The sequence below is a fragment of the Lytechinus variegatus genome, chromosome 5 (assembly GCF_018143015.1).
Source record: "Lytechinus variegatus isolate NC3 chromosome 5, Lvar_3.0, whole genome shotgun sequence".
NCBI classification, from domain to species: domain Eukaryota; kingdom Metazoa; phylum Echinodermata; class Echinoidea; order Temnopleuroida; family Toxopneustidae; genus Lytechinus; species Lytechinus variegatus.
In genome coordinates this window covers 24142130-24158106 of record NC_054744.1, presented here as the reverse complement: position 1 = coordinate 24158106, position 15977 = coordinate 24142130, and the positions used below count along the sequence as shown (strand labels likewise).

Sequence of the window (15977 nt, the reverse complement as noted above, 5' to 3'; positions counted from 1 at the left end):
AGACACTGATAAAGATTATATCCTGAAATTTTAAGCCCATTCCTTGCATGAGAAGGTTTCATATTTGTTTGATTTGTATATTTAAGGTAAAAAATCAATATTATCAATCAATGTTATATCAATATTATCAATCTTGATACAAATAGTGAAATTTGTTAGATCTAATGCAATGTTCATTTTTTGGGGAACACCAAGAGTATCGTTCAAACAATCAGGAAGAATTGTGTTTGATCGCAACAACTAAGCACCATCCGTTTCCTTCAACTTCATCCAATCATTAGCACAGACACATAAAAAGAGTCATTAGTGACCTCACTTGAAATTCATACATATGGGATAATAGAGTTAGTATGTATCGACATGTTCATTCAGTCTAAGCCATCCAAAGTCAGGTAACGATGTGAATCAGCAATGCCTATCTTTCATTCCTTTTCAACAAGCCGAGAACACTCATAGCTGAATTGACCTGCCACTCATAAATGCCTCGATATTGAGCAATCCATTCATTCACAAAGAGAAAGTCGTTGGTGACCTGCTTTGACCCTCGTAGATGGTTTTAACTTTTGAGTGGCCCCAGTCACATATGGGGTGACACATGGTTAGTACACATTTAGTTGTAGAGTGAGGAAAGCCATACCCAAAGTCAGGCACCGATGTGAACAGTGACGCTTCTCGCCTTCATCTTCCCTCCAGTCAACAGCATTCCTCCTTCCTGTGGTCATCTAGGTCACCAAATCCTTCTTGAAATTCTCCTCTGGTCTTCTCCAGTGCAGCGGCATTTTCTGAAAATAACAACACAGAGAATAGTACGTACCTCTCATTTTCACAAAAGCTAAACTTAAAACATGTCTTCTCACAATTTGCGTCTGTCCACCAAAAAACCTCTTGGAATGGTCTGTGAAAAGGGCAACAACTTAGTATTGTATTTGTTAATGAGTGAAAAGCAGGTTTGTGAAAACATTGCACAATTAGATCCTCATCTTAATACAAAAACCCTCTATTGAAAAGGGGGATAGTTTCTCAACTTTATATTGAAGGGTTCTGGTGGAGTGATTTACATCAATGACAATTGCAAGTACAGTCAATTGATTGGTTCAATTGAAACCTAACCTTCATCATTCCTTTTCTGTTCCTTCACCCTTCCCCCCCCCCTGAGATCTTTAAAAGGACAAATTTGGTCTTACTTGGAGTGAGGAACCTTTTTTCGCCCTTTCTTCTGTAACCACCCCCCCTCCCAAATTTCAAAATACTGGATTGTCATCAGTGGCTGTCAATAGTTACCTTTGATTGGATCAATTGCAACTCTCTACAAAACATGATTAGCATCCATCAATTTATCAAACAACATCCTACTTCTGTCCGCATACCTTTTTTCACCTTGGATCTTCCCTTCACGTATGGGCCTGCCACCTAGCTTGGAAATCCCTGGCCGTGGTGACGTCGACACCGACGTTGAGAAGCTTGTCGATGGTGGCCGTCACCCTGGGATTGTCTGATGGCTCCTGGTGTGTGAGAATGGTGACCATCCCCCCTGGGGTAGGGTTGGCAGGGCTACGCAAGGAGGGATCCCCAGAGCGAACGGCAAAGAAATGAGCACATTCCGCTATGCTGCAGAAGGTTCTGAGAAAGTGAAGCAAAAAAAAAAAAAAAATCAAAATAGAAATCATATATTGAAAATTATATTAGCCAGTCTGCCATAATACAGTGTATTTAAGATTACACTAAAAACTTGGTAAATGTAATTCCTGTTATCAATTAATTTCAGTATAATACATTGGTGTTCCTTTGTCATTTTTTTGGCTTCCTCCTTTACTTGTGCGATTTGAGCATCTATAACAAATTCAAATTGTAAGATGAAATTGCATTCATTGGAATTGTTATTATTACGTAAATCATTATTTTCATTCTTATCATGCAAGGATATCTGAGTTACAACCCCAAGGATCACTAGGTCATGGGGAGTAGATTATTATACGCTGACCCCGGACTTAATGAAAGTATAGGATATACCTGTAATAGAGACTTTTTTTTAGAAAACAAACTCAACGCACCAGTAAGAAATTCTTTGGCTATGCCAGATTAGCTTAATAATGACTTTACCATAACACAATTTCCAGTAGCAATACACCATGTACATATCGTCTGCTGGTAATAAATCTAGTTTTACTATACGTGATTGTTATCCAAACGGTGTCAATTCCCCATCAAACTGGAGAAAATGCCTTCCAGTTATGAATTATTAACAGACCAGAAATGTCTTACCTGACATTAACATCATCTATCTTGGTTTTGGAGTTGTCGTCAAAGCGTAGACTCTCTTTATCTTTTTGTGCTCTTAAGTATCTTTAGAACAGAACAAAGAGAAAGGGTATTGTCAAGTATACATGAATTATTTCCAAAAATACTACAACACATCTTTTTTAATATGTCATCGTATTATGGACCCCTATGAAAAACAGCGTTTACTGATAGGGTGTTCCATCCTACGCGTCGTAAATAAATAAATAAACAATAATGTCGCTAAGGCAAGCACATAATACTCCTGTCTGTAACACAGAAAATTGAGCTATTGGTCAAGCAAGAAAAGTGGAAGATGGCGACTTCACCTTTGACCTTCTTACCTCAAAATCAATAGAATTGCTAGGATCTATGCTAGTATCATACACACCAACTTATATGAGCCTCGGTTAAGTTCAACTAAAAGTTATCCCGTTAACGAGGACTGCAGAAGGGTAAGATGAAAACATGTCACTGTGATCTTGACCTTTTGACCTCAAATTAATAGGCTTTCTGGGATTCATGATAGCATCATACACACAAAATTATTTGAGCCTAGGTTAAGTTAAACGGAAGTTATCATTGTACAAGAAAAAGTTAACGAACGGACAGACGGACGGACACACCGAGCGTGATACCATAATACGTCTCGTCGAGACAGGCATATAAAAATCGTATTAACAATGTGATTCATGAGCAATGAGATGATCATGAATCAATTTACATTACCTATGACATTCAGGTAAAACATTCTTCTAACTAATTAATTAATTAATCAATTAATTAAATTATTCATTTTATTATACCTTCATTCATTCATTCATTCACTCACTCACCCACTCACTCACTTTTTTTGCACGTTTTTATTAAGGATTTCATTCAAATGAATTACATAAACTCCAGATAAATACACTCACTCATTTATTTATTTATTTATTTTTTATTTATTTATTTATTTATCTATTTATTTATTTATCTATTCATTCATTAATTTATTCATTCATTTATTTATTCATTCATTCATTTATTTATATTAATTAATTATTTATTTATTCATTCATTTTTGTTTCCATTTTTCTATTTTTTTTCTTGTGGGGGGGGCTACCTTTTTCCCCTCTTACTGCCTAATTTGGCAACATTGGAAAAGCTTTAAAATGGCAATGAATTGGGATTTTCCAGGGCTCCTTTTTTAGTTTCCATGGTTTATTTGGGCATTTCAGGGGCAAAATCGCCCAAGTCCCCATGTAATTTTTTTTCCCCTGATGTCATTACAAATGACAGGACTATGCTCATGTGCCTTTCCTTGGTATTTTGACAAATGGGAATGAATTGCTTTAACCAAGATCAAATATCGACATGTAGTAAACTTTGCATTTAAGAAACACCTGGCACTCCTGGCAGCCTCTCCACTATGCACGTTTCAGTTTTATGTTTGGGTTAACAAGCAGATTTTTCCATCAGAGCAACCGTCGCAGGACCAAATGTCTTGGAACCAATTCTTCGTCCTCAAACCAGCATGCCAATCATCCCTCCTCAGAAAACATGCCCATACTAAAGTACCCAAAGAAAACTAATAAAGAATCACTCACCTGTTGCCAATTTGGAATTCTTTCTCCATGAACTTAATTGCTTCTCGAGCCTTGGATTGGTATTTCTTGTTGACATCTAATTGAGAAACAACTGAGAGAAAACACAAAATATTTGCACAGGATGAAGAAGGGCAATTCCATTTAATGTGACTGGCCACCCATCAGTGATTGCTTTCAGGATAGCATATTTAAGGCTGTGATCATGTCGTCCTATTTATGTGGCAGGACCAATGGTAGGAGGACAGGTACAGCAACTAGATAATGATTAATTTTATGGAAGAGGGTACACTGAGCAAGAAGACAGCGTGTATAGAGATTAAAACTTCCAGCTAGAGACACAAGGGCTGAGGAAGATGTTGAGGTCCTGTAGTCACTGTGCACTTTTGTGGGCTATCAATTTTGCCAAGTTATATATCATTTTAAAGCTTAGGATGTGCTCTTTGAAGCTCAATGAAAATCTAAAAAACCCTCAATACTGTTGGTTTTTTGGTGGCAGGTCACAAACAGTAATCATTTTTTAACATTCAACCCTTTTATTTTGTTATGGCTACTTTACTTCAAGTAAAGTAGTAAAGATGAATGATATTGGAAACAATGGCACCTTTTCCATAAGAATCACAAGGAGAAGATGAATCACATTCAAGTAGGGTCCTTAACACTACCACCAAACACTGACACTACAGTAACATGTACCGAGTTTGGGTATAATGAAGATGAATCATGATGTAGTGACTTAAGACCTGACAACCAATAGCTGATTGGATAAGACGGCTGTATCTGGAATCAGGTATGGTGAAAGAGTGTCCATGCTATTAACACTAAAACCAAACACTACTACAACACTTACCTGCTTTAGGTATAATGAAGATGAATCGTGATGTAGTGACTAACGATCTCACAACTGATAGCTGATTGGATAAGACAGCAGTATCTGGGATCAGGTATGGGGAAAGAGTGTCCATGCCCAGGGGTTCTATACTGCCTTCGAGCTGACTTACTTCAGACTGAAAAAATAACAACAAATATTCATACAAGAATTACAATAAAGTCAACCTTGAAAATGAAAGTGCTTCTTAAATGTAATGCACTACATAAAGTACTTGTAACTTCTTTTTTTTTGTCTGTCCATTGGTCTTTCATTCTTCCAACCATTCATCCATCTAATTATTGATTTATTATTTTACTTATATATTCATTCATATCTATCTATCTATCTATCCAACCATCCCTTATTTCAGTCGTTCATTCATTCATTCATTCATTCATTCACTCATTCATTATACAAATGTATTTAATTAATCAATTAATATTGATTTATTAATTAATTTCTTTGTTTACTTATTCATTGATTAATTCATTTATCTATTTATTTATTCATTTATATATTCATAAAACAGAAACTTCTCTCTCATATTGAAAATTAAACTTTTACTAAAACTTGAACCACAGTCCCAAACCATCTTATCCAGGAAAAATTTAAATTGATACCTACCTGTAATCTAAGCTGGGCCATTCCTCTCATAACTTGCTGTCTCCTCGTTTCTCCATCATCAGCTTTTTCTTCAGGTTTACCACTTCCTTGAGATTCATCATCCTACAGAAAAAAAAATTGATTCCAAAGTAATTTTTCCCTTTTCCATTTAATTTGTTGGGTCAGATGTATAAAAAGTAACAATTGCAAGCCAAGCAAAAGATCATGCCTCGGCAATAGCTTTAATATGTATAACCCTTTGCTAGTGCTTGAACCCTTTCAGAAAGCAATTGCTAGCGGCTTGAACAATAGCAGCGTAACTCACAGAAAAGGCAGGACTTGAAAGCAAAGGTGTGGCAGTGCAAATTACTGCTTCTTTCATTTAACATCTTTTCCTTAGACATGGTGTCAAAATAACTTGTTTCTTTTCAACAAATTTACATATTTGGAATTTAACTTGCACTTACTAGGAAGAAAACATGTACATGTAGGCTTCTATACATCTTGGGGTTCTCTCTCAGGTGCATAAAAATGATTAAAAAACGTAAACGCCCTGATCAAGCAAACACTAAAGCTGCTCTCAAGGAGCTTGAAAAAACCCAAGCAAGTGCTTAAACGCACAAGTGCTTCATGCATATGCTTTTAAGCAATAGCTTGATCGTCAAGGAAGTGCTAGCAGTCAGCTACTGCTTGAACTAACTAGCAAAAGCATTTGCTCGCTCATTTTTATGCATACAGAAGCAAGCAAAAGCCTAGCAAAAGCAATTGCTACTTTTTATGCATCTGACCCTCTGGGTTCGAATCCCAGACAAGACAGATTTTCCTTCAGCAATGAATTGAGCCACATTGTGCTGCACTCAACCCAGGAGTGGTAAATGGGTACCGCCAGGATTAATTCCTTGAATGTATTCAGCATTACAGCCTTTTCATTTATAGCGGGACAGGTTTACATACGGACTTGCTCATTTTTGTACCCGGTTTGCTATAGACTTATACTGGGGTATTGCAAGAAACCAGGCTCAAATGCTGATCAAGTTTTAAGTCCTAAAATCAAATGTAAGTCCTTTGATTCTTGATAAATATTGAACTGCAACTCGACCTTCCATTGCTCCATTACTCTCATCAGAGATATCCTATGTTGACTATGTCGACTGTATCTTTTATGAAACAAGGTCTAGAACTTATAGACCCTCAAAGAAACCCTCACCTGTGGTTGTTGCTGGGGTTCGTCATCTTCTTGTTCATCAGACTGGTCTACAGCTTCACTGATGAAGTGATCATCCTCGCAACAAAGACTGATACCCTCGATACTGCTCAGGTAGTAACCAAACTGACGAAGACACAGGACTCGTATGACAGTCTGGAGGGAAGAGTCAGTTAATGATATTTTTTTAATCATAATTTTCAGCTTCACTGGCCCTTTTTATTGTAGTATCTAGGGAGATTAAAGGAAACCAAAACCCAAGAAGAGAATATTATTGGAAAGAGTAAAATGAGAGGAACAATTAAAAAAAAGTTTCATCAAAATCGGTTATGAAATAAGCAAGTTATGGGAGTTTGAAAACTCTTGTTGTACTGTCTATGGGCATCCTCAAATTGGCAAACGTGCTTCAAACCCTTTTCTTACAATCCAAGGGCCACAGGTTCGAATTTCTGCCACTGAATTAATTTCCATTGGAAAGAAATTTAGTCAGTGTGATGCACTTGATTGGTAGTTTTATGGCAAAGTTTTGTGCAACAGGCCTGACAATTCTTACTGATACCCTTATTGGCATGCATTATTTGTAATACCAACCTCTTCTTGTGCAGTCAGGTCCAGGTCATGATGGATTCCGAACTTCATCTTCTTCTGTAGGTACTGTAGAGGCGGCATGGTCCATATAGCAATGTCTTCAGTCAGAGGAATAGGCTGGTACCATGTCTTGCCATTTCCACTGTTGAGAGCACCCTCAAGGAGCTGTCTCAGGGCAATGCTACCACACCAATCTGTTCACAATGGTATCAGAAAATTAGGAGTCGTAAAGGACAAGTCAATCCAAAAGTTGATTTGAATAAAAAGAGAAAATGCAACAAGCGTAACACTGAAAATTTAATCAAAATCTGATGTAAAATTAGAAAGTTATGGCATTTTAAAATTTCGCTTAGTTTCACATAACACTGATATGCACATCCTGGTCGGTATGCAAATGAGGAGACTGATGACATCATCCATTCACTACTTCTTTTGCATTTTATTATATGAAATATTCCAATTTTCTCCTCATTGTCAAGTGACACAACAATTAATTCCTCCCTGAACATGTGGAATTAGCATTGTACAATACCATATGGTTGACTTAACTTGGTCCTTATTGTCTAATCTGTAAAAAAACAAAAGTTTAAACAATAAAAACACAAAAGAAATAGTGAGTGAGGAACCTCACCGACTGTCTCATTTGCATGTCACTGAGTTGTGCATATAACTGTTTTGTGAAAAATAAGCGAAACTCTTAAATGTCATAACTTTCTTAATTTACGTCCGATTTTGATGAAATTTTAAGCGTTATGCTTGTTGGCTTTTTCTCTATTTATGCACATGAAAATTTTCCTGGGGTGGACTTGACCTTTAAAGAGTACTTTATGTAAAGTCGTTCTGAAAACCACTTCAGGAGATGGTGATAAGGACACTAGTAAAGTGATCTTCTAAACTGGCTTCCTCAACAGGTTTAATGGAAACCAGCTGAAGAAAATATACTGACAACCGGTCAAGGTCTCTCTGGGTTGCATGTTTACCCAGTACCAGGTGATGTGAATTTAGGTTTATGACTTACAGTCTCCGCTTATGAAATGACTTGTATATTCCTATCAATTGTCTCATATGGTCAAGTCATTCCTTCAATTTTGAAACATATTCTAGTACCAATGAATATCATGGGGACTTCAACGCTATTTGGATGTTATTCAGGTATTACCCAGAATAGAATTTTATTTTTATTACAAGTACCTACAGACTAGTGTTGTTATCTAGAAAAAAAATCCCGGTCCGAAACCGTCCCGGCAACTTCAAAATTTCCTTATCGGGATCCCGGCTCGTCCCGAATCCCGAAACGTATCTCCACGCACAAATGCAATCCAAAACTGTATACCTACATTTCCAGCCTTAAATACGGTTCAACCACACTGCGCACTGGCGGTGCACCAGACAGTCAAAGTGTGCATGCCACCACCGCAAATTGTAAACATTCACTCAAAACGTGGGGAAAATAATGATGAGACAGTCAAAGCATGCCACCACCGCAAACTGTAAACATTGATGACCACTGACATGACCCGAATTATGTTTTAGTCGATCCAGCTGCGGATCTGACAGTCCAATGATCTGTGGTCGGTGCGCACGTGGTTGACAGTTATAAGCAAATTGCGTAATGTCTTGTCAGTGAGCCAGTGGCCCTAGCTAGCCCGGAATATGGATTAACTTTCAGTTTCACTCTCTCTCTCTCCCTCTCTCGTAACTCTGAACAGTATGATATCACCAAGGAGATATCTCCTTGATATCACTACTACTGAGAAAAGTGAATACTATCTTATCAGAGAAGCTTATTTGGAAATTTACACAAGATTAGTCCCGGCGGCCGGCACTTCGCATCAAAACAACAAACTCATTTTTTCTTTAATCATGAATTACTTTCGATCAAGAAAACATTATTTGAATAGATACTCAGACTATTCACAGTAAAAAAAAATATTTTGAACAACTATTTAAATATTAAGAAACATTGTTTAAGCCAGTCAATATACAACTATTTTTTAAACTATTAAACCAATAGAAATTTTTTTAAAACTTTAAACAGTTTGTTTTTAAATATTTTTTGCAATTTCCAACGATATCATTTAAAACTGTTAATATCATTGGAAATTTGTTTGATGCATTTAACAACATATTTTTACAACATATAGGGTATGATATGACTTTCAAAACAATGTTGTTTCAAAGTTTAAACAACGCCACTTTAAACATCGCCAATTCTAACAGCGTTTGGGTACAATTTTATAATTTAAGTCGAAATATATCTAGGAGAAATGATTTGACCGACTGGTTTGCAATTGTAAACATCAAGTCAACAGTGTCAGATGGTCCCCAGTCGTGAACGACCAAACACTTCCCGTACCCCCCCCCCCTCTCTCTCTCTCTCTCCCGGCTCTAACCAGCTGAAACATGGTGCGCATTCGTCTAGTTGTTATTTGCAAACCTTTTCGCAAAAAAATACCCCAACAAATACAATCATCACAAAATTAATGTCGACTTTTTTTAAATGACTAAATTTGCAAATACTCATAGATCATCATCGTCAATTGTTAGTAAATTATTTCATGATAAATTCACTAGTCCATACATATCGTAGCAGATTCAACTCGAAAGTATGGGGTAAATGAATGACTCAGTAAAACGAACTGAGGTGAAAGAGGTCTGCACATGAGACTATACAGTAGACGATTGTTGTCTGCGTAGATCTCTCGGAGCCGTGTGCAAAGCTAGATTGCGTGCATGCTCTCATGCGATCGACGAGTACAGATGTAATTGCGTAATATTTCGAGGTGCATGTGCACACAGCCAGTTGAAACTAAATTGTTCTCCCGTATTTCGTAAGTACAATTATTAATTAAGGAAATATTACAACATGAATTTGGCCATTATTGGTTTTATTTTCCTGCCGGGATACGGTCTAAGTTGATTGATCCCGGAACCGTCTCGGAACCATCTCGGAGCCTCAGACCGCCGGGAATTCATCCCGATCCCGGACCGACTGACAACACTACTACAGACCTCACGTAATGCTCTGTATATCCCAAATTATTGCCTTGCATTCTACAGTTATTCCATAATCATTAAAACAAACTGCTATTCTAGTACAAACACATATTATTAAGAGTTATTGTTTGTTGTTAACTTTCTAATAAAAAAAATATCTTTAAAAAAAAAATATTTCAATAGCATAGTTACCTTGGTTTACAAGTGACTTTTCATGGGGACACATGTTGAGGAGACTGGCTAGTCTAGCCCAGAGTGGCTGAGAACTCTGATAAAAAGATCAAATAAAATACATCTATTCAGGAATCAACAAGTAGCTATATTTACATGTATATGTATTAGCGCAAACAACGTTATTAAATATAGTCCACAACCCTCCACTAAGAATTCACGTGACATATCCAAGCGGTATCCAATAAAACTGTTTGTAAATTACACCAAACTTTATGCATTATGAAATGAAGATCGGTGGCAAATCAGATTTTCAATTTTTAAGTAAACACTAATTTTGTAGATTGAGTCTTGATAATAGGCATTTGAAATAAAAGTGTATTACGAGCCAGCATTTGATTTGCAATTGTAGGAAAGTGACTCCCATTAAGATAAAACCGTTAATTTGAGATGTCTTATGAACATGTCAGTGGTTGTGAATGTAGAAATGCTAACTTACAACCCACTTTATGAAACACCCCCTTGGGCTGGAAATTACAAATACAATCAATTATAGAATTCTTGAATTGATTGTAATTGTGATTTTATGCCAAAACCATCTATAAAGACTTTAAAATTATTTTTGAATATATATGTCTTAATATTACAGCATGAGCATGAAGTTAATTGTATACAGCAACACTTATATTTGGTGTGAGTATCGGATAATACACTGTACATAATATGCAAATCTTATCAAAAATGTGGAAGTCTTACTGAAACCTTTAATATGTAAAAAAAAATAAAAATTCACTAAACACAGAATAATAACATACCTGTGCTGTCTTTATGATGAAGTCTTCATTAGTCCGCAGCCAATCAGTGAGGATCTTAATGACAGGTAGGAGGCCCTCGCTTGTCAATATCTCCATGATCAGCGGTAGAGGGATCTGACTGGTCTGTAGTTCCGTTGGGCTGGTTGAAGCACTAGTGACACTGGTATCTTTGTTTTCTGACAAAAGAACATGATGAAAAAGTAGGGAGTTGTTTAAATCACTGCTGCTTCATATTAATTTCCATATATACTACCAGCCGTATCCATGGTTTAACTATTTAAAAAGTGTTCATATGGTATATTACGCTGTAGGGTTTGTGTGTACTTATAGTAAGGAAAAAGAAGTGGTTTGGGGAGTGTTTAAATAAGGAGATGCTGGACAGCAGCTGGGATTATAGGACACCTAGATAAATCCTTGCCATTCGATTGGTTGTTTGACGTTGATCATTCAGCACATTTTACAATGACGTCATCATCCATGCAATTTCCGATCCATTCATTATTCAATTTTGGATCCATACGATTTTGTCCGCGCGCACGGAGACAGCAGGCAACACAAGTAAAAACACCCGTGTGCAGCCGCGTGCATGTTGTATGTAAGCCTATGCGACGATCAACAGACTGAGCTGGCCTAACATGAGCATATTTTGCATCAAAATTCATAAATTTCAAATGAAAAAGGATCTTTTTCTAGGAGTCATATAAATCAAATAATGATTGTTCTTTTCATTTGTGCAATTGAAAGAATACCTCGTTCGGTGAAAGATGAAATGGATCACATCTTTTACCTCATGAAGTATTATGTCCATTGCACTCATTAACGTTCATTATTTGTATAACAATACACAGATTACCAGCAGGACAAAATGTGACTTAAATTCATACCACTACTTTACCACAACTACAACACCACTAATCCAAGCTTTAATCTACCACCTTTCTCAAACTTACATACTACCATTCCAACACATAAAGGATGGCTAGATCACAAAATAAACATGGCAGGATTGTTTGACACACAGCCCACATATTTTTGTACACCAAATTGATGCTTTTTTAAACAGTTGAACAATTTCAGAAGGGCTTGGTAGTCCAGTAAACCATAAGAAACGGATTCAAAGTTTCCTTGTACATCCAGGCCACACAGAGTTCTTGTTACACATACCTCTTCTTGAAGAAGTCTCTGACAACCATACGGGGATCCCCCTTCTCCTCCTTTGTGAATATCAACCATAGATTTCTTGTATAAACACATACCTCTTCTTGAAGAAGTCTGTGGGGACCATATGGGGGTCCCCTTTCTTCTTCTTCTCATTTGTGAATCTTGACCATAGAGTTTGTGTTTAAACACATACCTCTTCTTGAAGAAGTCTGTGGGGACCATATGGGGGTCCCCTTTCTTCTTCTCCTTCTCCTTTGTGAATCTCGACCATAGATTTTTTGTATAAACACATACCTCTTCATGGAGAAGTCTGTGGGGACAATATAGGGGATCCCCTTTCTTCTTCTTTGTGAATCCTAACCATAGATTTCTTGTTACACATACCTTTTCCTGGAGAAGTCTGTAAGGACCCCATGGGGGATCCCCCTTTCTTATCCTGGCCATCTTCCTTGGTCTTTGAAGACGATGTTTCCTTGGTGTAAGCGTCGAAGCTTGGTGCCAGGCGGATGTTACGCCTACCGGGAGGGGTATGGGTGGGGCCGGCGGGAGGGGTGATGAGTTGAGAGGACATGTCTTCCACCATGATGTCGTTCATGATGTTGAGGGCGACCTCCTCACCTTCACCTGGGGGAGGGGTCTGGAAATCCTGAAGTTGAAGGGATAAAGGTTTTAAAATATTTATTACACAGGATATCTATTTTGTTGTCAATACATAAGAGAGTACAAAGTACCGTAGATGAAAGGTCTTTCCAAGGAGTGTCTTTGTATTGCTGATATATTATGATGAGCCATATGAGATGCCTTTTAGAGAAAATATTTACAAGCCTCTGATTTATCCAATAAATAAACCAAAACTGTTGCTTACAAATAAAAGAGAGAATTATGTCATATAAGTTAAATAATGAAACCATATAAAAATAACTGATTACGAAGAGAAAGACAAAGCTTTAAAAGTTGCTCAAGTGTTATATAAACATTGCATATTATTATTATCATTAAGGAAGCAATTCAGATCCGTTTACACCCGAGCAATATGAAAAGGGACAGCGGCATTGTGATCCCTGATGAGTGGTTGCCTACTATCGGACGGCATACTGCATCCACCGTTCACAGCGCGCGGCGCCCACACCGGCCGATTCCTGACCTCAGCGTGGACGCTGATTGGCCAGTGGCTTCGGCCAATCACAGCGCGGCTCACACCCAAGTGGAGCCGGACAATAGCTCCCGACGCTATATAACCCCATGCGCAGCAGTGTCTTTGCTCATTGCCTGACTAAGTCTAGCAGCTTGCAGACGAAACGTCACTTTCCTACTACGCTTGATACATCGTGAGACAACTGGTTATTTCTACTACTCAATTTTTCACCACGATGAACCTCTTCCACATCATTATTATTATTACTGTTATTATTATTATAAATATTGTTATTGTTATCATTATTAGTATTATTATCATTACACTTAGATTAATAATCTTATACCTCATGAACATTATGTTTCTCCAAAGCCTCTTCATCATCTAGCTCAAGCTCCTGGCTGTCCATGAAATAATCACTATCTGATTCAGCAGCCAGAACCCTCTCCTCCCCAGACTCTCCAGAGCTACCGTTGGATTGATTGTCCTCCCCCGGTTCCCCCTCGCTGAGGTCAGACTCCTCACTGGTGTGGGCCCCCATCCCAGCCCTCTTACGACGGCGTCGCATGGCCTTCAGCACCGTCTTGGGCTTCTTCTTCTGCTGCTTCTTCTTGGCTGGTTTGACAGTGCCGTCGCTGTCTACGTCCTGGCTCAGGATAGGTGTGATGGTGTTGGCCGGACTGGCTCGGCCGTCGGTTGATCCACCCGAGTCTTGGGCTACAAATTAGAAGAGGGTAATTCTTTTCAACTGAATTATTCATACTAAGGTTCAGAACATTGAACAGTAGAGAGTTTCAGCCCTCCCATCAAGCCCACAGGAAGGCATGGCGATTACTGCTGTCATTTAGCGAGCTACAAGGCAGTTGAGGTGGGAACTTAAGGCTATCGCAATTGGCGCTTTTGGTCACCAGAAAAACCTTGTTCAGCTCCATTTCTTAAATGTGCACATCATCAGCTTGCAGTAGCCCTGACACATCATTATTTACAATAAAGGAAAAAAAAATGATAAAGCATCCATATATATACATACATATATATATATATATATATATATATATATACATGTACAAATAGTACAACTACACTGTACTGTTTGCATATACTCTACTACAATAAATGAGAGTTCGGCCTGATTTAGAATTCACTGGGAAAAAAAAATCATGACACATTAGGGCAACTGCTTGCATATGATGTCACAAAAAACAACAACTTAGAATTCATATAACGTTCATGGATTCTCTTCAAAACTACTCTAGTATTTCAAATCATATTTGGGGTATTCTGAAATCAAACATTTTGGCAGGATGAACATTTCATACATAGTATGATATTACTACCCCAGTTGTAGCTGAGAGCAATAGGAACTAAAGAAGAAAAGGAATCAATTTTACCCATTCACCCCACCTGAGCCGAGTTCAGACACTGACTGAAAGATATTGATGTCTGGAGAAGAATTTGAACCAGCAACACTTTAATTGAAAGGTAAGAGTTAGAACCACTACACCATGACAGAGCTGCCAACCTGAACAAGAAAATTTCATTATTTTTAAAGCTAAAAATCAGTATTGTGGCGAGGAAATCAGTATTTTCAACGAAATACCATAGGACAACACATAAAAATGAAACTTAAGAAATCAGTATTTTGCATGAAACCATCAGTATTCTTCTCATTTTTCAGTACTAAATACGGAAAATCCATACTACTTGGCAGCTCTCCCATGATGCTTCTGCTAACATCACCCAAAATACATGAAACACAGATCAACATTCAGCTACCTTTTGTGAAAGCAGTAGCAGTCTGGTCGGGATAAATCTTTCTGTAGACAGCATTGTTGAGTTTCTCACAAAGATGGTTGAGTATGTACGAGAACAAGGCGAGGGTGAAGACAACAGCTGTGGATGTCTGCTTGGAACCTAGAAGGAAATTCAAATTCAAAATTTCTTTCATATTCATCAAATCACAACAAACTTTACAAACTGCACACCGGGTGGGTGTTTCATAGAGCTGTATGTAAAGTTACACAGGACTTTACAAACGAATGGAACATGCTCTTAGGTCCGAAATCAATTACACAGGGATATAATACTTGGCACTAGAAAGGGTCACCAGTCGTACATCAAGTCATTTGCTCTTATGAACAGCTTTATGAAATACCCACCAGTGATCATACATGTAAGCTCAAACGTTATCTGAAAATTTTAGATACAAATCAAAATACATCTGCCTGAAACCTGATCTGAAAAAAAATCATAAGGGAGGGGGGGATTTCCAATCCCCATAAAAGAAATATTTGTAAACATGAACCTTAAAACCACACCTGCCAACCTCGATGAATGGGAAACTGCAATCTGTTTAATTATTTCTTTAATATGGACCTTAAAATGACCTTTGACCTTGCCCTCCATACCCTGACATTCTATTCATCCAATTTTTGATGGTAGGGTAAGTTTTATAAAAAAGAGACATATAAGGACAATTTTTCTCAATTGAGGTATGATATTCTAAGAAAAACAAGCTAATTACAGCAAAAAAATCAGTTGGCAACTCTGTGAAATACATTGTAAAGTT

General features: G+C 37.6%; 1 protein-coding gene across 1 annotated transcript in view; it reads right to left on the bottom strand.

Moving 5' to 3' along the window:
- Positions 1 to 1386: 1386 nt before the first annotated feature.
- Positions 1387 to 15977, bottom strand: part of LOC121415776 (protein SMG5-like) — a 31163-nt gene continuing 16572 nt past the window's right edge. The window contains exons 9-20 of the mRNA XM_041609105.1: positions 15185 to 15322; positions 13755 to 14125; positions 12658 to 12919; positions 11113 to 11288; positions 10319 to 10394; positions 7133 to 7323; positions 6545 to 6697; positions 5359 to 5460; positions 4714 to 4870; positions 3867 to 3957; positions 2263 to 2343; positions 1387 to 1620 (exon numbers count right to left, since the gene is read on the bottom strand). Of these exons, the coding sequence (XP_041465039.1) occupies positions 1392 to 1620; positions 2263 to 2343; positions 3867 to 3957; positions 4714 to 4870; positions 5359 to 5460; positions 6545 to 6697; positions 7133 to 7323; positions 10319 to 10394; positions 11113 to 11288; positions 12658 to 12919; positions 13755 to 14125; positions 15185 to 15322 (2027 nt within the window). The 3' untranslated portion in view covers positions 1387 to 1391. The remainder of the gene's footprint in view (positions 1621 to 2262; positions 2344 to 3866; positions 3958 to 4713; positions 4871 to 5358; positions 5461 to 6544; positions 6698 to 7132; positions 7324 to 10318; positions 10395 to 11112; positions 11289 to 12657; positions 12920 to 13754; positions 14126 to 15184; positions 15323 to 15977) is intronic.